The sequence below is a fragment of the Cetorhinus maximus genome, chromosome 9 (assembly GCF_964194155.1).
Source record: "Cetorhinus maximus chromosome 9, sCetMax3.hap1.1, whole genome shotgun sequence".
Taxonomy (NCBI): Eukaryota; Metazoa; Chordata; class Chondrichthyes; order Lamniformes; family Cetorhinidae; genus Cetorhinus; species Cetorhinus maximus.
Genome location: NC_135887.1, coordinates 126,237,018 through 126,262,324, shown reverse-complemented (window position 1 = coordinate 126,262,324; position 25,307 = coordinate 126,237,018). Strand labels below are relative to the sequence as shown.

The 25,307-nt window shown below is 43.9% G+C and overlaps 1 protein-coding gene across 3 annotated transcripts in view; it reads right to left on the bottom strand.

The window, feature by feature from the left end:
- The window catches only part of nav2a (neuron navigator 2a), a 465,240-nt gene that overhangs the window by 200,789 nt on the left and 239,144 nt on the right, over window positions 1–25,307 (bottom strand). For all 3 annotated transcript variants that reach the window (XM_078549510.1, XM_078549511.1, XM_078549512.1), the window contains exon 12: window positions 1,199–1,321. In XM_078549510.1, coding sequence (XP_078405636.1) covers window positions 1,199–1,321 — 123 coding nt within the window. The remainder of the gene's footprint in view (window positions 1–1,198; window positions 1,322–25,307) is intronic.

The following is a 25,307-nucleotide window of genomic DNA, read 5'->3' as shown; positions in this document are numbered from 1 at the left end:
TTCTAGTGTATCATTGAAAGGATAATTGACACGAATGACTCCAGAAGTGCTGAATGCACCATACAAAACTGGTAGTGGTGTGGGGGAGGGAGGAAAGTTGCAAATTCGGTATGATCTTGATTTAAATATAAGCCAAATATTGACCTTTCCATAGCACAATTTAAAAGGTCATCTCCCATGCTACAACGTACTTAGTGAAGCAAGCTGATGTACTTCAGCTGGAAGCTCAAAGACTTCAACAATACTGACTTTGAAATATTTGTATTGTTTGAAACAGCGATGTTTTAAAATAAGTCTTTTAACGGGAAAGGCATGCTACATGCAACATGGCAATGAAGGAAATGGGGCCTGAAATAAATAGTCTTATTCTTCAACATAGCTCCAATGCCTTGTTCCCTGCATGTATAAACAACTTCTGGCAAATTATATTCTTTGAAATTCACTTATGTGCTGTCTGCATATTATCATTTTGCCACTGGCTCTCAAACCTCAAGTCTCAGGTAAAAGACAAATTCACTGGATTAGTTAAGACTGGCAGGCAGGAAGACTAATTTTTAAGTTAGGTTTTCTATGCTAACACCTGTCTGTATGACCCAATAAAATACACTATCCAAGTGACAGCACATTTATCATAGTGGGAATGTGACCTAAACTCTGATTGTTTTGGACATCATGGTATGACTCATGGCTGATATCATCACACCCGATTCATTGTGCATGCACAATGGCCAAAATGTCATGGCTAGTCTGTGCATGTTCACTTTACAGCTGGTTCACACAGAGCCCAAACACACTATTCAGACATAAATGGCAAAAGAAGCAGACTTGGGAGACTTTATCGAGAACTGGACAACGTAGGAGCACACAGAATTAAGCCATTCAGCCCCTCTAGTCTATTCCATCATTCAACTCGATGATACTTAATCTGTACCTTAATTCCATTTACAATAACTGTCTTTGACCCATATACAGGATGAAAGCAATTAAAATTCATTTACTCAACTGCGGAACAGAACAAGTCGCAGCAAAAGAAAACACAAATAGTGAAAGTCAAACAGCCACAACAAACTTCTTTGATTCATCAAGATTAGGAATGGTGTTCTGCTTGTCACATTTCAATCTGGAAGCCCAGACTCTTTTAAGAAACTTCTGCAACTGTGGACAGCTTAACCTCTTCTTTAAATAACATGACTCTTACCTGTCTGCATCACCCAGGCCCACAGATGTATTACGCTGGACGTTCTCTCGCACGGCTGCCATCCCATCCGGCAAGCGGTTAAGTCGACGAGTATACAGCCCCAACCCACCATCCGTCATGTATCTGGAACAGAAAGGAAATATACTGTTTTCAGTTGCGATAAGCTACAACAGATCAGTACAGCCAACTCAGTCCCCTGGAATAAGATCTTGGCATGCTGTGAACATCATTATTTGGCAGGACTCCACATTCCTTCGATTTCAATGCGATACGGAGCACATGTATTTGTTCATCTGGTGTTGCTTTCATCTGAAATATGACTGCAACACATCCAGTGGAATTTTATGGGGAAAATATATTTATCGACAATGACATGCTGTCACCAGTATGCCACAGTAACGCAAGAGGTTACAAGGGGCAACAGCAAGATCTCATGTTTTAACTACATACCCTTTACAGCTCTAAAAATGTACTGAATCTTCACTTCAATATGCTATTTCGAAACAAGCGAAATACCACATTAGGGAGAGAAGCGCAGTAAAGAAAGTCACTCTCCATACAGGTTACCAGCACAATGTAGATATCATTGACCTTTCCACCTCTATTTGTTTATCTGTTATTTATTTCATCTAATCTCGAGATTTTAAATTCTTCACATTTCTTAATACATTACCTTATTTGTTTTAGCTTGACTACTTTCTCTAAGTGAATCATCTGTCTTTCTCAGTATTGTTTCTCACACCCAATCATTTTCCAAAGTTCTTTTTCTAATCACAATTCATTTACCATTCCCTTCTGCTCCTTTTTCTGGTTACAGGGTATTGCTTAGGCTTCATCTGATGTCCTGATCAGGGTTTTTAATACCTGGATCCCTCCTCCTTTATTTGCCATTCTCTATTGTTCTATCCTTGCCTCCAATCTCACTCCACTCCTCTGACCTTTAATTAAAAAATCTCTGTGTAATTGTAAGCACTCTATTTATCCACTCTCTATTGCATTGAGATGATGTTATGAGGCAATAAACATCAAAAATATGTCTCACTTATGAGCCACTCCTCACAACAGACATGCTAAACATGGAGTAAGCCACACAACCTACTCTCTTAGACCTGCAATCACCAGTGATTTACAGAAGTAGGAACAAAACCAAAATCCTCTCAGATCCTTCAGCACAACAGTGTACATGGGAACGGGTGTGAATTCCAATGGAACATAAATTTGGTCATGTGTTGTTTTTATATTGCCCTTGGTTGGGTGCTTTGACCACCTGCTCCCAATGTATGGCATTAACACACCAAGAGATGTAACACTAGGCTTCCCAGGGGCTTAGCAAGTTTACACTACCACTGGCTGTACAATACTGGCATGTTGGGAATGGGCAAAACCTTAATAAGACCAGTGAACTGTTTGGAATTCTTGGAGATGGGAGTGCCATACGTAATTTAGTAGAAGGAATAGTAGCCATCAAACTTTTGTTATTTCTCTTCATAAGGTTTCTAAAAATCAAGGCACAACCAAGGGAAAGAGGTTTACAACCGCCGGTGAGAATTCAGAAGGGGTACATATCTTTTTCTGAGACAAGCCAGATTGGGATGCTTGATCGCCCGTTGATGGGGTTCTTGAGGTAAGCTGTGTCTCCAAGAGATGTGGAACCAACCACTACATTTAGCAGTTTCGAGGTCAAGTTACTGACAAATTCATAAACAGAAGCATAGGTTTTGACCCCAACTTCACTCGCCCTGGCTCCACAAGGAAATTGAGGGATTCCCTCATCAGCCACAGCAGCCTAACCTCTCACTATGGGTTACAAGCCAGAGCCCATCTCACTCCTGTCCAGTATCATTTAAGCCGGGTTCAGGCAGGACTTGGACCTGCTACATTTAAATGAGACCAAGCGTTAAAACGCCCCAGGCCTAGAGAGACAGATGCTCGCCTTGTCGGCCTCACACCCATCTGCACCCAGCCAAAATTGGGGCTAGAGCATCTTTTTGTCAAAATGGAGTACACTCTCACCCTCGGTATTGATCATCTTCACTTACTGATATACAATGCAGAGCACAGGTTGCAAATACCAAGGTTTATAAACCTCAAAGTGTACAGAAGGATACTACATGGGTTAAACGAGATAAAACCCTTAACTTGCTAGCACAAAGCCTTAGTAATCTTGGCACTGCTTGCCCAGCAAAGATCACCCGATTATGATATTAGCTACTAGTTAGGTAATGAGAAGAACCAGTTTCTACCAAGACCCATTAATGAGTAGATTAATAAATCAATCAGCAACAGTAATACAGTAGCACTGGCATACTGTGGCATTGTCCACATTAGGTATCAGAAAATGAAGTCTGCTACAGATGGTCAACTCAGATCCAAACTTCCATTGCCAAGGAATGTCATCTTGGAACCAATGTGACCCCGCAGTGACCTCATTTACCCTTTTCATCTCATCAACAAGAGATAGTCGTCCACAAATTATTAAAGAACTGATGAAATCAGGTTTGTGTCCTTGCCGGTCAACATCAGGTACCAGCTCAACTGTCTTCGCATAAAGTAGCACCATTTTCCACAAAATGTGAGTGCACTGCTACCCTTCTCTTTGGACATACTGAACATCCTGGCCAGGATTTTTGCCTTGGTGTGTGGGTGAAGACGGAGGCGGGCGAATGCGTGATTTGACACCAGCCAGCCAGCATGCCAGTTTGTTGGCACCATCCCTCTCCCAAGCCATTTCCCAGTCAGCCTGCAGGCCGCCCAGGCTGGTGGGAAGCACAGCAACTACCTGCAGGCAGTGTCCCAGTTGCTAAGAGGGCACCTCAAGATGAAGGCACCCTCTCTGTCCCTTACTTGAACTGCAGCATACAGCTCCTCGAGTGCTGGAGGGCCTCCTGTTGGTTCTCCGTCTTAGCAAGCCTGCTTGCCATCTTTAATTGGATGGCATGCATGCCCTAAGGCTACTAATTGACCAATTAAGCCAAAACCACTTTCAGGTGGCTGTGCTCTGCGTGGTGCAGGGTTAAGAGTTGCAATTGACCCTGATGTCGGGGTCCCGAAGCAAAACGCAAAATCCTGCCCCCTCTTTCACAGCAAATCCACCAGCTGTCGATGCAGAAATACAGCAGCAATTGCCTAGTTCCCGGCAAACCAGACATCGCAAGCACAGAGTCCTGGCTAGATGTGAGCACAAAGTCTTGAGCCCAGCAACCAGGAAGCACTATCCGCCAAGTGTCTTATTAAACCTTTGAAATTTCCACACGGGTAAACAACAGACACATCACACAAGATATGTTTTTGAGAGACGTTTGGTCTTCACACTTCCAATAAGGTGACGAATGTAAAATACATTAGTATATTTTGCAATAAAATATTCTGATGCCTCCTGTCAAAAGTTGAGGGTTGTCGTTGCTATTCCTCTCAGAGCGGGCGCAATGCTGAAAATCTTCCACCCTGCATCATTTCGATCCAATGCAACAACTCTGGGTTTTAAAATCAACTAGGGCTTTCCTCAAACCCACGAAAGCGATGCAGACTTTGTTTTCCCAAATTAATTCAAAACCAGCTCGAAGATGAACTGTAAAACTTGGTGCAGGTCAAGGCTCGATCGAAAAACTAGCTGGGATTTTCTACTCCTGTGGAATCCCAGCTTAAAGTGGTGGGGGGGGGGGGGGGGGGGAAGGTGTGGTGTGGGGGGTGGGTGTGGAGGGTGGGTGTTGGCAGGGGCTTGGGAAGGTGGGAAAGATTTGTGCAACCTGATAGCTGTCCTCCTGACCCCAAGATTACATCAACTTGAATATATTCAATGGGTGTGAGCCTCATCTTCATCTCTCTTCAGGAAGATTAACTTTGGCAGGCTTCCCGGTGACTGGCAGCCTCCAGAGGGGCCATAAAAATTTTTTTCAAAGAATTTTAATTCAAAAATCCTGCCTAAACCAATGGAATCAATCATCCTCTCATCAACTGCATTAGCCGAGGCGGCCTGCTCAATTTTAAATAATATTTCCATCTCCGTAGCAACCTTGGATATCAGAAACGTTCTGGCATTCCTCCAGCATTGATATGGTACGGCATAAGTGATAAGAAGGGCATCATCTTCACATCGTTATCACATCTTTGGAATACAACTGCCGACATCGGGGCAGATGAATTCAATGTCGCCATTACTTCCCAGGATGAAATTCCCAGGATTTTTCTGTGTAATTCGGTAGAAAAGTCACATTTGCACCAGTCAAATACCAGGCAACATTTATTTTCACTCAAGAGAGAATTTTGTGGTATGATGTTGTATGTGGCTGCATGCCATTGTAATGTAAAGGTGCTCGGCAGGGCAAGGGTTAATGTGGGACTAGAGAATAGCACTGCCCACAGTATGATGTATAGAGTCACATGGCAATAGACTCTGGAAGCAGCCTGCATGAAGAACCAGCACTATGCATGACAGTTACCTGGGATCTCTAAATAGTTAAAGACTAACAATAAAGGGTTCATGTTTAAATATCCAAGTCTCATTTTTTTGAAACATCTAAAGAACCCATATTACAACAAACCTAACCATATCCCCTTGGCGTTCAATGGCATTACCATTGCTGAATCTACCACCATCAATATCCTGGGGTTACCATTGACCAGAAACTGAACAGGACCGGCCATATAAATACTGTAGCTACAAGTGCAGGTTAGAGGCTGGGAATTCTACAGCGACTAACTCCTGACTCCACAAAGCCTGTCCACCAACCACAAATCACACGTCAGTCAGGAGTGTGATGGAATACTCACCACTTGCCTGGATGAGTGCAGCTCCAACAATACTCAAGACGGTCTACACCATCCAGGCAAAACAGCCCGCTTGATCGGCACCCCATTAAATCCCTCCACCACTGGCACACAGTGTGTAAGATCTACAAGGTGTACTGCAGCAATTTGCCAAGATCCCTTCAATAGCACCTTCCAAATCTGTGACTTCTATCATCTAAAAGAACAAGGGCAGCAGATGCATGGGTACACCACCACCTGCTAGTTACCCACCAAGCAACACATCATTCTGACTGGGATTATATCACTGTTCCTTCACTGTCACAGAGTCAAATCCTACAACTCCTTTCTTAATAGCACTGTGGGTATACCTATGCCACATAGACTGCAGCAGTTCAAGAAGGCAGCTCACCACCATCTTCTCTAGGACATTTAGGGATGGGCAAGAAATACGAGCAACACTCACATCCCAGGAATTAATAAAAAACCAATCTATCTACTATGCACAAATGCTTATTTTTGATTTGAGAGAGAATAACTATATCACCTCAACAAAAACAGAATTACCTGGAAAAACTCAGCAGGTCTGGCAGCATCGGTGGAGAAGAAAAGAGTTGACGTTTCAAGTCCTCATGACCCTTCAACAGAACTGAGTAATATTAGGAGAGGGGTGAAATATAAGCTGGTTTAAGGTGGGGGGGGTGTGGGGAGAGAAGTTGGGGGGGTGGTGGCTGTAGGGACAAGCAAGCAGTGATAGGAGCAGATAATCAAAAGATGTCACAGACAAAGGAACAAAGAGGTGTTGAAGGTGGTGATATCTAAGAGAATGTGCTAATTAAGAATGGATGGCAGGACACTCAAGGTACAGCTCTAGTGGGGGTGGGGTGGAAAGACTGACATGGCATAAAAGGTATAGATTTAAAAATAATGGAAATAGGTGGGAAAAGAAAAATCTATATAAACTATATCACCTGCCTTTTTTCGCTTGCACCAAAATTTTTTTAAGAACTACCACACGAATTTACCTATGCATAACCACTTAACTGGCCACACCTGGGAAGATGCCTCTCTGGATCCTCCCACCGGCCTAAGGGGCTGATCGCCTCCCTCTTTCAGTCCCAGTGGTCTGACCTCAGCCATCCCAGTAAAATTCGGCCCATGAGTTCAAATCCCATTGAGATACCTGGGCAATTTAAACTCAATTAATTAAATAAATCTGGAATTAAAAGCTAATATCAGTAATGGTGACCATGAAACTACTGGATTGTGATAAAACCTGCCTGATGTCATTTAGGGAAGACAATCTGCCATCCTTATCCGGTCCAGGCCATATGTGGCTGCAGCCCCACAACAATGTGGTTGACTCCCAACCCCCCCTCTGAAATTGTCTAACAAACCACTCAGTTGCATTCAAGAAGATGGCTCACCACTACCTTCTCAAGTGGCAATTAGTGATGGGCTATTTATTTATCTGCCTGCAGAAGGGACAGAGAATACTAATCATTTTCCAGCAGCAAAAAAGGTAAGGCTTGTTTACAGCCTCTGCATTTCTCCATCTTTCATTAAACTGGTGATTTGCAGTTCACCCTCTTCCTCCTTGCATAGAATTACGTAAAAGTTGACATCACCAAAACAGACCATTTGGCCCAACTGGTGAATGCCGGTGTTACTGCTCCAGGTGAGCCTCTTGCCAGTCTATCTGAGGCTCAAAGGCTCCTCCACAGGTAAGCAACAGAAAGATCCGGTGGGATTTTTCAGTCCCGCCTGCCAGCGGGATTTACCGGTGCCGCTGAAGTCAATGGAATTTTGGCTGGCTTGCCCCACCCGCCGCAGCTGGGCCGGAAAATCGCGGCCATCATGTGGGAAATATTTATCTCACAACAGAATAGCATCCAATTCGCTGTGAGCAGCGCAATGGGAGATCAGTTAGTTTATAAGGCATCTCGGACGTCCATCACACACTAGATGCGAAACTAATTAGGGGCCTGCTACTTCAACTCAGAGCTTAGAAATAAGTTTTGTCCAATGTTCTGGTGCCAGGAGTGCAGGGAGTGATGCTTGTGCTGAAGAGGACCAAGGATTGCTAGAGATTGGTCTTCACGCCTCATCTCATTGCAGAGAGCTGGTGACACCTATTGCAGTTCCACAGGGAGCTCATCCAACTAGAGGAGCACAGGTATGTGCCAAAGACTGAGGGAAAGAACAGCACAGATGGCCTGGTCACAGCTAACTGGAAATGCTGTGATGCCGGGAAACCCCAAATAAAGGTGTATACATTTTTTAAAAATGCAACAGCAGGTAGGCACAGCCCAGCAACATCCGTTGCCGACAGTCAGTCCTACTAGTCGCTAAGTAAAATATGCTGAACAACATCTTAACTACGTAAGCCTAAATACGGTGCCAAAATCACAAAAACTAGCTGACACCAAAGCAGCAACAAGACAGGATGAAGCATTGCAACTATGGGCTGGGATTTTGTGTTCCCAGCTGGGCGTGTTTTCAGCTGGAGGGCATGTAAATAGGGCGGGTGCCCAGCCCACCACCTTCCCACCCGCCTCCGAGATCACCCCTATATTACAGTAGGTAGGCAGCTGCTGAAATCGCCAGCCCGCCTGCCATGTTTAAAAAAATTATTAAGGCAAACCAATTGACCCTGGTAATAGGCTGCTCACACCACAATACAGTTGTCGTGGACAGGTGGACGGGTGTGGACAGGCCGTTTTATTAAGTTTGGAAAACGGTGGGAAGGAAGGGGGAGGGTACTATCTTCGCGGGGGGTGCCCTTTGCGCATCTGGGGCACCCCCGAAGGTAGTACCTCCCCTTCTTTCCGACCTGCCTGCTCTCCATAAACTGTGTTCCCTAGTTCTAGCCTCCTCCACAAGAGGAAACTTGCTCCTTGTATCCACCTTATCAAGTCCCCTCATGATCTTATATGTTTCAACAAGGTCACCTCTCATTCTTCTAAACTCAGATGGTAAAGGTCCAACCTGTTCAACCTTTCTTCATAGGATAAGCCCTTCATCCCAGGAACTGGAAGAGTCATACGGGCTTGAAACATTAACTCTGTTTCTCTCTCCACAGATGCTGTCAGACCTGCTGAGTTTTTCCAGCACTTTCTGTTTTAATTTCAAGAGATTTATGCATACGTTGAAAAAAGTGATATGTACAGTTACAGCTGAAAGCAAGTCACACCTCTCAGATTAGGTAATTAGGGAATGGAGTATAAAAATAGGGAAGTCTTGCTAAAACTATACACGGCACTAGTTAGACTAAACCTAGAATACTATGAACAATTTTGATCCCCTTATCTAAGGAAAGACATACTGGCATTGGAGGCAGTCCAGAGAAGGTTTGCTAGCATGATCCCAGTTATGGAGGGGTTTTCTTATGAGGAGAGGTTGAGTAGGTTGGGCCTGTACTCGTTGGAGTTTAGAAGAATGAGAGGCGACCTTATTGAAACATATAAGATTCTTAGGGGGCTTGACAGGGTAGGTGCTGAGAGGTTGTTTCCCCTTGTGGGAGAGTCTAGGACCAAAGGGCATAATGTCAGAGTAAGGGGTTGCCCATTTAAGGCAGAGATGAGGAGGGATTTCTTCTCTCAGAGGGTAGTGAATCTGTGCAATTCTTTATTGCAGAGGACTGTAGAGGCTGGGTTGTTAAGTATATTCAAGGCTGAGATAGACAGATTTTTAATCAGTCAGGGAATCAAGGGTTATGGGGAAAAGGCAGGAAAGTGGAGTTGAGGATTATCAGATCAGCCATGATCTCATTGAATGGCGGAACAGATTCGAAGGACCGAATGACCGACTTCTGCTCCTACATCTTATGATCTTATGTCAGGTGATATCCAACTTGTGGAAGGAAATGTCCACCATGCTTAAGTGATTATGTTATGAACTACAAATATGGCCTTTGTAAGCCTAGGTCTTTCACAAAGGAAGCTGCTGATCAGTGATAAGTATATTGGATTCAGCAAAATCTGCAGGCATTGAGACTCAATATATTTTTTGTCCAAGACTTGCATTTATATAGGACTTTTCATGACCCACTGGATGCCTAAAAGCACTTCACAGCTAATGAAGTACTTTTTTGAAGTGCAGAAACTGTTGTATTTTAGAAAACAGGGCAGCCAATCCATGCACAGCAAGTTCCCACAAGCAGCGATGTGATCATGACCAGACAATATGTTTTGTGATGTTGATTGAGGCACAAATATTGGCCAGGACACTTAGATAACTCACCTGCCCTTCTTTGAAGTAGTGCCATGGGATCTTTTACAGCCACCCGATGTAGACAGATGCGGCCTTTGTTTAACATTTCATCTGAAAGACAGCACCCTCGACAATGCAGTCCAATACTGCCCTGGAGTGTCAGCCTAGACTTTTGTGTTCAAGTGGGACTTGAGCCCAGAGCCTTGCAATTCAGAGGTGAGAGTGCAATCAGCTGAACCACAGCTGACACCACATCAGTGCATAACCTCATGGACCTTCCCTTTTTATTATTGTCATGACCATATGACATGAAAGAGATCATAAGCTGTTTAAATCAAACCTTACTTTCTATTTATTTAAAAATGGACTTTGCTGGACCAAAACATGGCTGCTATAGGTCATATGATTTGCAGGTTAGCTACAGTTCTGGAAACATCCAACAGTAATTACAGGACAAAGTTCAACCCTCATCCTTGTGGAATCTCACACCTATCATTGTATAAACCCATTACAATCAATGAAACAAGGATGCTGCAGACGGTCTGTCTCCCCAGCCTAGGGTTATGACAAAGAGAGAGAGCCATCGAAACTCATTTTACCTGAGGAGGCACTAATAGCAACCATTTATCTCAAAAGGTGAACAATGAATTTTGACCAGAGACATAAACTGAATTCTGCTGTTAACATCCAGCCTGTAAACACCAAAGCAGGACTCCAGGCTGACAACAAAGCCTGCCTCAAGTCTAAACCTCCTCGAAGCCTAGTTCTCCGGCGAATTCCTGCCATTGCCTGTAGAGCGGACCAAGTCTCTGAACACCAACCTCATCCTGCTGCATCATCACCAACTGTGAAGGAATTTAGCAACTCCTGTTTTCAGCTAACAGAACCCACCTGAACTTTAACTCCTCCATGTCACTGGACTCTGACATTCTGAGTGTGTGTGTATATGTGTGTGTGTGTCTGTGTGTATGACAACCATCCTCTGGGTTTGAATGTACGAATGAACAATGCTTCTGATTTAACCCTAAATAGAGTTTGCTGTGAGTCACTTTAGAATTGGCTTTACAAACAGAGGGTTTGGGGAAACATGCCACAGCCTATTTCAAAACTTATAACACTAATGCTTACAGACAGACAGTAAGAAAAATAGAGGAGTTCGGTTTGCCTCTCTTCCTTATCCGTAACATTATAAAGACAGATCCTACACCTCCACATGTTAACACACAATATGCATGGACGTACAGAATATTACACAGGGGAAAGTAGAGACTTGAGTTGGAAGTAAGTTTACGAGTTTAACTTACTGGATAGCATTCAAATCTGTCCTAGACTGAGACCAGCCAACAAGATGCATCTTGTTAACCTCAAACTCTATTGAGAATTAGGCAGCTGCACCTGGAATGACTCAGACTCAGTGGGTAGGATCCTCTCCTCTGAATCAGAATGTTGTGGGTTCAAGTCCCAGTCCAGAGACTTGAACACAAAAATCTAGGCTGACACTCCAGTGCAGTACTGAGGGAGTGGTGCATTGTCAGAGATGTTGTGTTTCAGATGAGATATTGAACTGAGGCCTGTCTGCCCTCTCAGGTAGATGTAAAAGATCCCATGACACCATTCGAAAAGCATGGGAATTCTCCACAATTTACAGGCCAATATTTATTCCTCAACCAACATGTAAAAAAAAATTCTGGTCATTATCACTTTACTCTTTGTTGGACCTTGCTGTGCGCTGGCACATTCTTTACATTACACTTCAAAAGTTCTTCATTGGCCACAAAGCACTTTGAGATATCCTGAGGTTGTGAAAGGTGCTGTATAAATACAAGTCTTTCTTTCTTGTTTCAGGCAGTGTATGACCTGCCTAGTGTGAAACTGAGTCATGCAGAATAAGCTGCTGTGCCGAGTTATCTGATGTCAACCAGAATCAGATTCAGCTGCAAAAGTCCCCATGATCAAATAGCCAGCTAATATTTAACTTCCGGTGTCAGGAATTAAGATCAAATAATTGCACATATGGGGGCCTGTTCATGCGTGAAGAACTGAAATCTATAATAAATCATCCATCTTCAGGAGAGGAAGGGAGATAATTGGAGGTGGGGATCGAGGAAGTTTAGAACAAGACAGATACGAACTTTTTGCCAATATAGATGAGGAAATACTTTACAGTTGTTTGGTAGTACAGAACTTGAGTATTGCTGAAAAAATCATCCTAGTGAAAGCATCGTTTGGGAGAAGATTCCCAGGCGCATTCTTCGAGCGCTGAGATTGGCAACCCTCAGGAGAAAGATGGAACTCAGTGAGACTGGTTGCTCACAGTGTGACATGCATCTGGCGGGAGCTGATGAGAAATCCATAGCATCTGCTTTGGGTGGCATCCATCATGGTTTCAGAGTGTGGGGTGTCCAACCACGGGTCACCTAATGGTTTACATGGATTGTATACTTACTGTGTAAGGTAGATTTTGTAATTTGTGCTATCCTTACAAACCTGTATATATCTGTTGTGGGTTATTGTTATTGTTATGGGTGAAGGAATAGTGTAATATAGCTCATTTTTTCTTGTTTAATAAATACTTTATTCTTTTGTTAAATCTTCATCATCAGATGGCTCTGTGACTCTGTTCAGTAGCCACTCTCCACATTTCTAAACAGAAAAATAAAGATCTATCAATCCAGGTTCCATCCTGGGATCTGTCTTGTCCAGTAGTAACATCAGCTGGGATCATAACACTTTAAAACTTAATCCTCTGACCAAGCTTTATCTCTTTATGTGGCTCAGTGTCAAATTTTGTCTGGTGAAATGAGAGATCTGTCCTATGAGGACAGACTTGAGTAACATTGGCTTACACTTTCTGGGGATTCGAAGAATGAGAGGTGATCTCACTTAAACATATAAAATTCTTAGAAGATTCTTAGAAGAAGGTAGATACTGAGAGGCAGTTCCACCTGGCTGGAGGGTCTAGAACAAGAGAGCATAATCTCAGGATAAGGGGTCAACCAGTTAGGGCTGAGAGGAGGAGAAATTCCTTCACTCAAGAGGGTTGTGAATCTTTGGAATTCTCTACCCCAGACGGTTGTGAATGTTCAGACATTAAATACATTCAAGACTGAGATTGATAGATTTTTGGGTACTAAGAAAATCAAGGGGTGTGAGAATAGGGCAGGAAAACAGAGTTGATGTAAAGGTTCAGCCATGATCTTATTGAATAACAGAGCAGACTCAATGTACTGTGTGGTCTACTCTGATTCCTTATGGAAGAGTTTTGGGTCATTTTATGATGTTGAGGATGTTATCCAAATTAAAGTTTATATTGTAATAGAAATGCTTTATGGTACATTTTTAACTTATTCAGTTTTTCTCCTTTGTGGCTCTCCAATGTCATCTTCTACCATCATTCGACCTTTAACTTGGAGGTAAGAAAAGTTTGGGTTATTAGCACCTCATTACTCCATCAGTACTGCTCCAAAATATGTGAATATGAAATGTGCTTTGAATGGAGCACATATTATTCTGACAGGTTTCCCTTGTCTCCATGCATAATGCATTTTTATGTTAGAAGGCTGCAGCCAATGATCACTGCATAGTCTTCTCACCATCACTGGCACTGCAAATATAAACAACTGATCTTTATTATTCCACAAGAGATCACTTTTCATGGCTCCTTTGAGTTACCACCAACTTTACTGGCCGCAATTCTAATCTGCAAAACCATTTTAGCGCATCTGATATCATGATGTCAATAGCTTGAAATGGCACCCAATTAAAAAAAACTCAGATTAATGGTACTTTTACATTGCATATGTGTTTAAAATGAAATGCTCAATTGTTGTCTTATGGGCTTACGCAGCAGCATCAGGGGAGATAAAGAAATGGAGGGAGCAGCACACAGAGTTTAATAAATTCTCTCTCTCAAAAATCATAATTTTATTCATCATCTGAATAAAGAAAACCTTCAAATGGGTTGTTGTACTTCCATATCAGGTACTATTTGACAACCAGATAACTTAGGGAGCGCAGGAACATGAAACATCAATCAAGGTTCCACTTTTACCTCGGCTGTAAAGCGCTTTGTAATACCCCAAGAACATTAAAGATGCTGTACAAATCTGAGACTTACTCTCTTTTCTTACCACAAGAACTACTCTCTTTTCTTACCACAAGAACTACTAAGATGCTCCATTGTACATTTTTTAATTTTACAGTAATGCACAATTTCTGGTGTAAATACTGCACAATTCTCAAAGTGTGGAGCCTGGGGCAGGGTGGTAGCAACATATAGTTTACATAACCACAAGAACTGCCCTCTCTGACAATTCAGGTAGCAATAGTTGCACAAGCTTCACTTCAATGTTCAGCAGGGTTGTTTGGCAACAAGCCACCAGAATGAAACCTTTTTAACTCTTTCATGGGATGTGGGTGTTGCTGGCAAGTCCAGCATTTGCTGCCCATCCCGAATTGCCCATGAACCGAACGGCTTGCCACGGCATTTCAGAGGGCACGTAAGAGTCAACCACATTGCTGTGGGCCTGGAGTCACATGTAGGCCAGACCCAGTTAGGACAGCAGGTTTTCTTCCCTAAAGGGCACGATGATAGTTTCATGGGGTAGAATTATTGGGTCGGCAGGCGGCCACGATTGGCGAGCCCGGGAGCAGCCGGGGAACGGGCCGCCGACCGTGATTGGCCCCCAACCGCGATTTCACGCTGGTTGGCCAATTAACGGTCAGCCAGGGTGAAAGGCTCAGCAATGCCGGGGTGGGGGCAGGAGGGAGGGGTGAGCGCTGAAGTCAGCGTGGGCACGGGGGAGCGGGGAAGGGAAAGCTCCCTGAAGGCAGGGAGCTGCCTCAAGAAGCTGACGAATTTAAAATCACTAAAAACAGAATTTAAAATCCTGAAGAAATGTCCACACCTCAGAATGAGTCACCTCAACATATCAATGCTAAAAATTCTGTCCAAACATTTTAATCCTTTCTTTAAACTAATCTTGGAAACCTCGTACTGCCCTTGGATGAGGGTTTCCTCGAAAAGGCAAAGGCGGCCTGACCGATTTGCCCGCCCGCCAACCGTAATGTCGGAGGGGGCAATGAAAAATTGCCGTCAATTGCTACCTTAATTGCCTTAATAGGCCTCTTAATTGTTGGTGAGCGCGCTGCCGACTCTTGCGCACGCCGGCCGGCCCGATATATCGCGCAAGTGCGTGATGACATTGGGATGCTCGCCCGACGTCACCGCGCGCTATTTCATACTCGAGTGTGTAGGGTGCACGCCCGCACGCCAAGTGGAAAATTCTATCCACGCTCACCATTACTGAGACTAGCCTTTCAATTCCGGATTTGAACCCATGCCCTCAGAGCATTAGCCTGGGCCTCTGGATTACTAGTCCAGTGACATTACCACTACGCCACCATCTACTCCGAAAGAATAGTCTTGCCAGCAGGTCCAATTATATTATTTAACTAACCTTAAATCAACAATGCTACTTATAAAACTCCAGACAACAATGCCAACAGTGCAGTAATAACATCAAAGTAGAAATTTACCAGACAATTCAACTTCGGTTGAGTAGAATGTGAACAAATTATTGCTAATTAATACAACTGCTTTTCGTTTTACAGTCTTGAGCATGTGCTTAAGCAACGCTTTAGGGCATATCTCTGCGAGCGCATTGTGGTGATGAAGGAATTACTTTTCTTAAACTTCTGCACAGATGACAGAATGTTGCACAACTCTACCAATTCCTCGTTGTTCAATTTACAAGCGACAAGTCATGTACAAACATGTACAAGGAGGTTTGTCCCATCATGAAAACAAACCTGGTGAAAAACACTGAAAAATGTAGCAGTCACAAGCAATACCTTGAAATGCTGCACTGTGTCTGTGCCCAAAACAGTTAGTTCTGTCTCCCACTGCAACCCAGACATATTTTCATTTTTCCCTCTACAAAAATGCCCTGTTATATGCAACTTCTGGGTTTTTTAATGGAGACTGTGAACATGATAGACCACACTGAACCGTGTCAATCAGTTTAAAAATCTTCCCCAATGCCTTGGCTGGTATAAGTACTGCCCAGTGTGAAAAGTCATGCAGATCAGAGGGGTCTCAGGTACAATTTGTGGTCTGCAGCAAGTTACTTGATTGGACAGTGGTGTGAGTTCTACAGTAGGACTCAGGATCCTTGATCAAGATAAAGAAGGAAGGAAGGAAGAAAAGTGAGCCTGTGCTCCAGTGCCTGATGACTACCATTTGACTTCTTGCTTAGGAGGCACCCAAAAGACTGACACAGGGGGAGAGAATCAGGTGGAGTTCAACTGCAGCTGCCTTGCATGATAGGATTGCCTGCTGACACTCACCATGGAGCTTCACAAGTGAAGGATGGTTGCTTCTTGGGAGCTTGGCTCAGCAGCCTTATCCCTCCACTAGAAGATTGCAGCTTCAAGGCCCAGCTCTTAAACAGATAAACTAGGCTGACCCTGGAGTTCTGGGCTGCTAAAACACCATCAGACCCTGCTCTTGTGAAAGGAGCTCAGGTCGCACAGGGGACTCAAACTGATGACCTGGCCAAAATTCCTCCCTCAGTCACCAATCCTTCATTTCGCTCCTACTTATGGTCTGGCTGCATGCAAATTGGCTGCCACGTTTGTCTGCAGAGTGAGACATTAAAAAAGCAAGTCATTTGGGACTTCAGAGTGATGTGAAAGACACTATATAAATCTTCACTCTTTCTTTTGCTTTGGGACAAGGCATACTGCGAAGACATTCCATAATGCTAGTCAATCCCTGAAGAGAAGGTTAGGAAAAAAAATACAACTTTTTAAAAATACCTCAAAGATTTGGCTAATTTGCCATATTCACAATACTTCAAAACAGATGAGCAATATAAATTATATGGATAACCATGTGGAAACATCACAGCGAGATATTTTGAGAAGCACACCACAAGCCTAGAACCCACTAATAATACGCATAACACAAGGATAGATCAAGGTTTTGATATTATGCCTTTTTTTTTTGTGTGGGAATACTGCCAATCGCAATATGCAGCATATCACAGTGCAAACCCGACAGCTGATTGTCATACTGAGCCTGGGGTTACTGCCCAGGCCACTCATCGCGCGCAGCTCTGAGGCGAGAACCATAAACATTTACTGTGACCTACCTTGGGCAGTGGATTCATTCAAAGGTTGGCCCACAGCTCACCCACTTCCGTCACAGAACCAAGTGAGCCTCAACTTCAGCAATTCGCTGCCTCGCAAATGTTCTGAATGAATTAGGTTAATAAGTGCTGGACTCCACAGAGTGCAACAACCAAGCCCCCTGTGACTAAAGGCCTCCCTCCAACAAAATGCCACAAACCTGGATTGTGAGCTGACTTCACCGGCTAGTTCACTTAGACTGAAGTGCCTGAAGAACTGCATTTACAGTGAGCTGAGAAGCAGGTTTCTATCTGTAGCCACAAGCAGAGTCGACCTCAGGGAGGGGTGTAAAGCCCAGTCATCATTTCTTTTTAAAAAGATGAAAGCGACCGTTTAAATATTCCAAATGTTTTTCTTCTTCAAGAGCAAGCACATGCACATAGCCAGGCTAAACAAATTTACAGACACAGCATGTCTATACCGTTCTAACGTAAATCTACCGTGTTTCTAAAATTTTCCCAAATTATTTCTAAGGTTAAAAACAAATATAGGTTATAGCTTGGTACCTGAAGACTGCAGTCTAACTCCGCTATCAACGTTTTAGGGAAAAACACATGTAAACACTACAAGCATGTATCATGACACTAAACCAGAATTAAATACTGTTAAAGGCCTTCTCTGATTTTAAAATGCCACAACAGTTTAAAGCAAAATAATTGCATTAGCAAAAAGAGAAAGGTAGGTTAGAAACAAGATTTGTGACTCGTTTTAAGGATTACCTTAATGGTTGCTGACACACTTGTGAAAATAAAATAAAAAGATGCAGGAGCAGCACTACAACAAGCACATTACTAAATGCTCAAAATGGTTTTCACATCTGAGAGCTACAACAACAAATCACTGCCAACGAGCCTGCCTCAAGGCCTCTGTCCTCCCACATGACTCAGCCAACCAATTTAAAAAGGAAAAAGCCCCCTCAGGTGCTACCACATCCCACCTTTACTATGTGAGTGCTACCAATGCTTGGTTTGAGAATGCTTGTTTTTACCCCCCTGCCCCTCCCCCGGCACCAACAATAAATCTACTCAGTTAAAGATTTCACAAATGACACCCCACGGTGCGGTGAAGAATGTTATCAATCAAGTTATCAAACAGTGTTGGAGTAAAGAATGACCTTTTCAAAGTCGTCAACAAGGCCAACGTCTGCAGCATTTCTAAAGCCAAAACCATCTGACTATCTTTAATGGGTACAACAGTGTTTAATGCTACTAAAATGTAACAGGCCACGATTGCTAAGAGATCAGGTATAAAGTTTTCCGATTAAACAGGTGAGAATAATGTGTGTACTGCTTTTAAGCACATTTGAGCACAAAGCACAGGACCGAATGAGTGCAACTGTCTATTTCAGTTGGAAGCCCTTCCCTGTAACTGATCCTCTTTTCACTCTAATGTTGTCTTGCTTTTCACATGCTGCCTTGATGCATAAAAGGTTGCTACAGAGGGACCCCCATTAGTCTCACGTCTGGTGTTCTGAGGCAAACGGGGATAACATTTTTAAAAGTTCCAAGTTTCGGAAAGAAAATCCTATTTTCAGATTTCTCTGCTTGACAGAACATAAAGATCTTCCACGTGTCCATGTGGTCAGGAAAATTAATTAAATAGTGTTCAAAACGAAGAAAGAAACCTACTCCCCTTTGGCTGATTCGTCCCCCTTCCCTCCCCCACAATGCATTCATCATCGCTGTGCTTACTGCCTAACTTCTAAATTTTGTCTGACGCTTGCTTTACATCCAACTGTTAATTGAAGTAATTTATAACGGCGATTGCTGCTTACACATCATGTCAGCCGTTGTTGCACCTTGGAAAAAATAATCCAATTTATAATACAAAGTGTCCCAAATGAATATAAGTCAGTTCTGCCAGTGATTCTGTCGTGAAAGACAAATTGAGGCACGGGGCCAGGATTTTCCTGTTGCCGGGCGGGCTCGGCGTGGGTGAGCAGGGGCGGTGACGAATCGGACTGCCGCCTGTGAACGGACCATGGGCGGCATTTCGCACCGGCTAGCCAATTGACGGCCAGCCAGCGTGAATCGTGTGCTGCGGCGCTGCCTGTGTGTGGGGGGGGGGGGGGGGGGGGGATCAAGCGTGGAACTTTGCGCGTGCGCGCGAGCACACACAAATAAAAGCCCCCTGAGGCACAGAGCTGCCTCTGGGAGATGAAGCCTTGTGAACATAAAAAAAATAAAAGAATTTTAAAATGTTAATAACGTGCCCCTGTTCATGTGATTCTGTCAGGGACGTGTTACAATTAGTTTGAAAAATTTTTTTTTTTAAATCACTGATTGAAACCTCATCCCGCTCCCCACCCCGGATGGGTTGTTGCAAAAAAATCCAAAAGCCACTTGGGCCTTTTCGCCTGCCTGTCAGCTGTAACGTTGACCTCTGATGAATTTGCTGATTTCAGTTGGGGGTGGTACACTACAGCCTGAATTTTTGTAAAGACGGAAGAGCTCTGCGCCTTAGCCAAAATGGCACTGAAGCCCTGATTCTGGAAGTCTCGCCCCCTGAATCTGGCACCTCCCATTTTTGCCAGGGGAGGTGGCGGGGGAATGGGGCATATGCATGGTTCACAGAGGCAGCTGCACATGTTAAAGTGGCAGCTGCCTTCAAACAGAAGCAAATCCTATTGCTGGGATTTCCAAAACACGACTTATGGCGTTTGGACATTAAAGGAAAAGGTCTAAAGCTGTCTGAGTCATTAAGTGAGGTAAGTTACCGTTTTAGAGAGGTCAGATACCCTTTTGGGAGAGGTCAGATACCCCTTTGGGATTGTTAAGAGTAAACATGAATGTGCGTAAAAAGTGGAAATGTCAAGCTATCAAGTCATTTAAGTCTCTTGCCCTTTAAATTTTGGGGGCAAAAACAGCCATCCTGAGTACTATCATTATAGGATTATTTCCACAATCTATCATTATCACAGTAGGGGAGCCTGTAAGTTCACAGTTTGACAGCTCCAAGTGGTTATAAAGAAATTAACTGTCTTTAATGTGAGGCTATGAATACAAATCTTTGTTTTCATAAAGCTTTAAGTGCTTGAAGGAAATTCTTTGCTTTCATAATGGATTAAGAAGTTGATGGGATTTAAATGTTATAAATGAGACTTATTTTTAAATATAGTAAAGTCTGCAATGGAACTTTATTTTATTTCATCTCACTGTGGCTCCTGAGGTCTGCCTATGGTGAATATTGCGTGAGTTAGCATGGAGGGTATAAAGGCAAAGGGTGGTGGGAGGCATGGATTGGCATGAGTTGGCACTAAATTGACATAGGGATTATAAAGGGCCATGGGAATGAGTGGGGACATGGTGGAGATGAGGGGCCATGGGAGTGGGTGGCATGAAGTGGCGTGTGTTAGCATGCATGGGAGAGTGTGGGGTGGGGGGGAGTGAGGGGGTGTTAGGGCTGTTTTTTGTTTTATTGTTTTTATTGTAACTGGAACAAATTCCCAGATCGCTGAGGCAGGTCTTTTAATCAGCCCACCTTGGCACCCAGCAGCCTTTGTGGCTGCCTCTGAACTCTTTCTGGGGTCAGCGGGCCTGATTCCTGTTAGTATCTGCCTCCAGAACAAAAATTTTAAGATTTGGGCACTTGCGCCTGAGTGGGGAGGAAAAACATGGCTCTACATTTGGCCTCAGCATCACAGAGTTTGGGCAGGCTTGGGTGGAGGTACAATAGGAAAGCTTGCCTGCTCCTCATTGTTATCTAGCTGAAAAGCAGCATTTGTCAATATCAGGCAAGGATAGGAACATACTGGGCTGCAATGTCTCCTTGACCAAATAATCCATTGACACCTAGAGGAACTTTAGTGTACAAAATGCCCCAAGTTGCCTTCTCCTTCAGCAGTCCTTCAGGAATGAGGATGACTTGCTTCCACTCTGGTTTGATGGATTTCTGAGATGGCTGAGAAATCCAATGCGTGATTTTCTTTTTATTCTTTAATGGGATGTGGGCATTGCTGGCTAGTCCAGCATTTATTGCCCTTCCCTAATTGCCCTTGGTGTAGAGGGCATTTAAGAGTTAACCACTTTGCTGTGGGTCTGGAGTCACATACAGGCCAGACCAGCTAAGGACAGCAGATTTCTTTCCCTAATAGGACATTAGTGAACCAGATGGGTTTTTACAACAATCGTGTGACATATGAGTTGAGGGCACAAATTAACACATGGAAGTATGATATCGTTGCTGTCACAGAGACATGGTTGAGAAAGGGGCAGGATTGGCAGCTCAATGTTCCAGGATATAGGGTCTTCAGGCGAGACAGGGAAGGAGGTAAAAGAGGCGGGGGTATCGCAATATTGATCAAGGAATCAATTACAGCAGTAAGCAGAGATGACATCTTAGAAGGCTCCTCAAATGAAGCCATATGGGTAGAACTTTAAGACAAAAAAGGAGCAATCACGTTGCTGGGAGTGTACTATAGGCCCCCAACCAGTCAGAGAGGAATAGAAGAGCAGATATGTAAGCAAATTTCAGAGAAATGTAAAAATAATAGGGTAGTAATAGTGGTGGATTTAATCTTCCCCAACATTAACTGGGTTAGTCATAGTGTGGTAGGTTTAGAGGGAACGGAATTCTTAAAATGCATCCAGGAGAGTTTTTTTAAGCCAGTACATAGAAGGTCCTACAAGAGAGGGGGCAGTCCTGGACTTAATTTTAGGGAATGAAGCCGGGCAAGTGGTAAAAGTAGACAAATCTCCAACCCGGATGAAATGTATCCCAGGCTGTTGAGTGAGGCAAGGGAGGAGATAGCAGGGGCGCTGGCAATAATTTTCAATACCTCTCTGGCCACTGGAGAGGTGCCAGAGGACTGGAAGACAGCCAATGTGGTACCGTTATTCAAGAAGGGAGGAAGGGATAAACCAGGGAACGACAGGCCAGTCAGTCTAACCTCAAAGGTGGGGAACTATTGGAAGCAATTCTGAGGGACAGAATTAATCTACACTTGGAGAGGCAGGGATTAATCAGGACAGTCAGCATGGTTTTGTTAAGGGGAGGTCATGTCTGAACAATTTGATTGAAGTTTTTGAAGCGGTGATCAGGTGTGTAGATGAGGGCAATGCATTTGACGTAGTCTACTTGGACTTCAGCAAGGCTTTTGATAAGGTCCCGCATGGGAGACTGAAAACAAAGGTAGGAGGCCATGGGATCCAAAGCAATTTGGCAAATTGGATCCAGAATTGGCTGAGTGGCAGAAAGAAGAGGATGATGGTCGAGGGGTGTTTTTGTGACTGGATGCCTGTGTCCAGTGGGGTTCCACAGGGATCGGTGTTGGGTCCCTTGCTGTTTGTGGTATATATATATAAACGATTTAGACTTGAATATAGGAGGGTTGATCAGTAAGTTCGTGGATGACACGAAAATTGGTGGGCTGGTAAATAGTGAGGAGGATAGCCTTAGATTACAGGAGGATATAGATGGGCTGGTCAGATGGGCTGATCAGTGGCAAATGGAATTTAATCCAGGTAAGTGTGAGGTGATGCACTTGGGCAGGACAAACAAGGCACGGGAATACATGATGAATGGTAGGACCCTGGGAAGTAACGAGGATCAGAGGGACCTTGGTGTGCATGTCCACTGGTCCCTTAAGGTAGTGGGACAGGTAGATAAGGTGGCTAAGAAGGCATATGGGATACTTGCCATTATTAGCCGAGGCATAGAACATAAAAGCAGGGAGGTTATACTGGAATTGTATAAAACGCTGCTTAAGCCACAGCTAGAGTATTGCGTGCAGTTCTGGAATCCGCGTTATAGGAGGGATGTGATTGCACTGGAGAGAGTGCAAAGGAGATTTACCAGGATGTTGCCTGGGCTGGAGAGTTTTAGTTATGAGGAGAGATTGGATAGACTGGGGTTATTTTCCCTGGAGCAGAGGAGATTGAGGGGGGACATGATTGAGGTGTATAAAATTATGAGGGGCATAGATAGGGTAGACAGGAAGGAACTTTTCCCCTTGGTGGAGGGATCAATAACCAGGGGGCATAGATTTAAGGTAAGGGGCAGCAGGTTTAGAGGGGATGTGAGGAAGAATTTTTTCACCCAGAAGGTGGTGGGAATCTGGAACTTACTGCCTGAAAGGGTGATAGAGGCAAATACCCTCATAACATTTGGATATGCACTTGCAATGCCATGGCATACAAGGCTATGGGTCTAGTGCTGGATAATGGGATTAGAACAGCTGGGTACTTGTTTGACCAGCGCAGACACAATGGGCTGAAGGACCTTTTTCCTGTGCTGTAGGCCTCTATTTCATGGTCATCATCAGACTCTTAATTCTAGATTTTTATTGAATTCAAATTTCTATCTGCCATGGTGGGATTCAAACCCAGGTCCCAGAGCACTACCCTGGGTCTCTGGAATACCAGTCCAGTGACAATCCCACTAGACCACAGCCCCACATATGACTCTGGTGGTGCTTGAAGGGTTGGGTATATTGGTTGTTTGGAGGTTTGTGCACTCCCTCCGATGCCTCGATCTCAGTTTTGCACTTTCCTGACAAAGTATCTCGATGTGTTCTGTGTCTTCCCGAATAAGCCTTCTCCATTTTAGTTGGTCACAAGCCAGAGTCTCCCATGAGTTGGTGGGTATGTTTGACCTCTTCAGGGATGCTTTGAGGACATCCCTAAAGCATTTCCGTTGTTTTTCTGGGAGTCTCCTGCTGTGACTGAGTTCCGTGTAGAGCAACTGCTTCGGGAGTTTGGTGTTAAGCTTTTGAACAACATGCCCCGCCCAGTGCAGCTAGTTTTGAGTGATTAATGCCTCAATGCTTTACAGAGAATGACAACTTCTATTTATATAGCACCTCTAATATAATAAAATGTCCCAAAGCACTTCATGGGAGCATTATAAGACAAAATCCGGTACTGAACCACATAATGAGATATTAGGGAAAATTTGTCGAAGAGGTAAGAAAGAGAAGTAGAGAGACAGAGATGTTTGGGGGGTGGAATTACAGAGCTTTTTCTTTATTCTTTCATGAGATGTGGGCATCGCAGGCAAGGCCAGCATTTGGTACTCACCTATAATTGCTCTTGAACTGAGTGGCTGCTCGGCAATTTTGGAGGACAGGTGAGAGTCAACCACATTGCTGTGGGTCCGGAGTCACATGTAGGGCAGATCAGGGAAAGATGGCAGATATCATTCCCTGAAGGACATAAGTGAACTAGATGGTCATCATCTCTGAGACTAGCTTTATATTCCAGAATTATTAATTAAATTCCATCAGCTGCCATGGTGGGATATGAATCCATGTCCCCAGAGGTTTAGCCTGAGCCTCTGGATTATTAGTCCATGAACATTACCACTATGCCACCATCTCCCCATAAACTTAGAGACTAGGCACCTGAAGGAACAAGGATAGAAATGCTGGAGAAGGGTGATGTGGTCAACCATGTTAAAGGCTGCAGGAAGGTCAAGAAGGATGAGATGCGGGTATAGTTAACTTTTGTCGTAGTCACATAGGACATCATTTGTGACTTTGATAAGAGCCATTTTGTTATCTGATTGAGGGACACAGACATGGAGTTCTGAGAAAGATGGGCATGAATTTGAGAGGCGACAACAGAGTCAAGAAAACCATGAGAGAAATGGAAGCCAGGCCATGAGACACAGTTAGGAGAGATTTATAAAGAAAAACAGAGCTAGAGGGTATTAGAAGGTCCATGCCAGCGATTAGGGCCAAGGTGGCTCAAAACTCTGCCACCAATGGTTGATGCAGGGAGGTAGGCTGCATAGGAGGCCAAGTCAGATTGAGGACCGAAGGGTGTGGGACAGGTTGTAATGCCAGAGGAGCTTGCCAGAGGTGGGCAGAAGAGAGGTCAGGAAGGAAGTTGAAGATGGGGGTAAGGATTTTAAATTCACCTCATGGAGGGTAGGGAGACAAGGCAAGTTATTAATATAGGGATGATAAGCAAGTGGAACATAACCGTGGACGGGATATAACCAGCTGTGTTTGAGGCAAAAC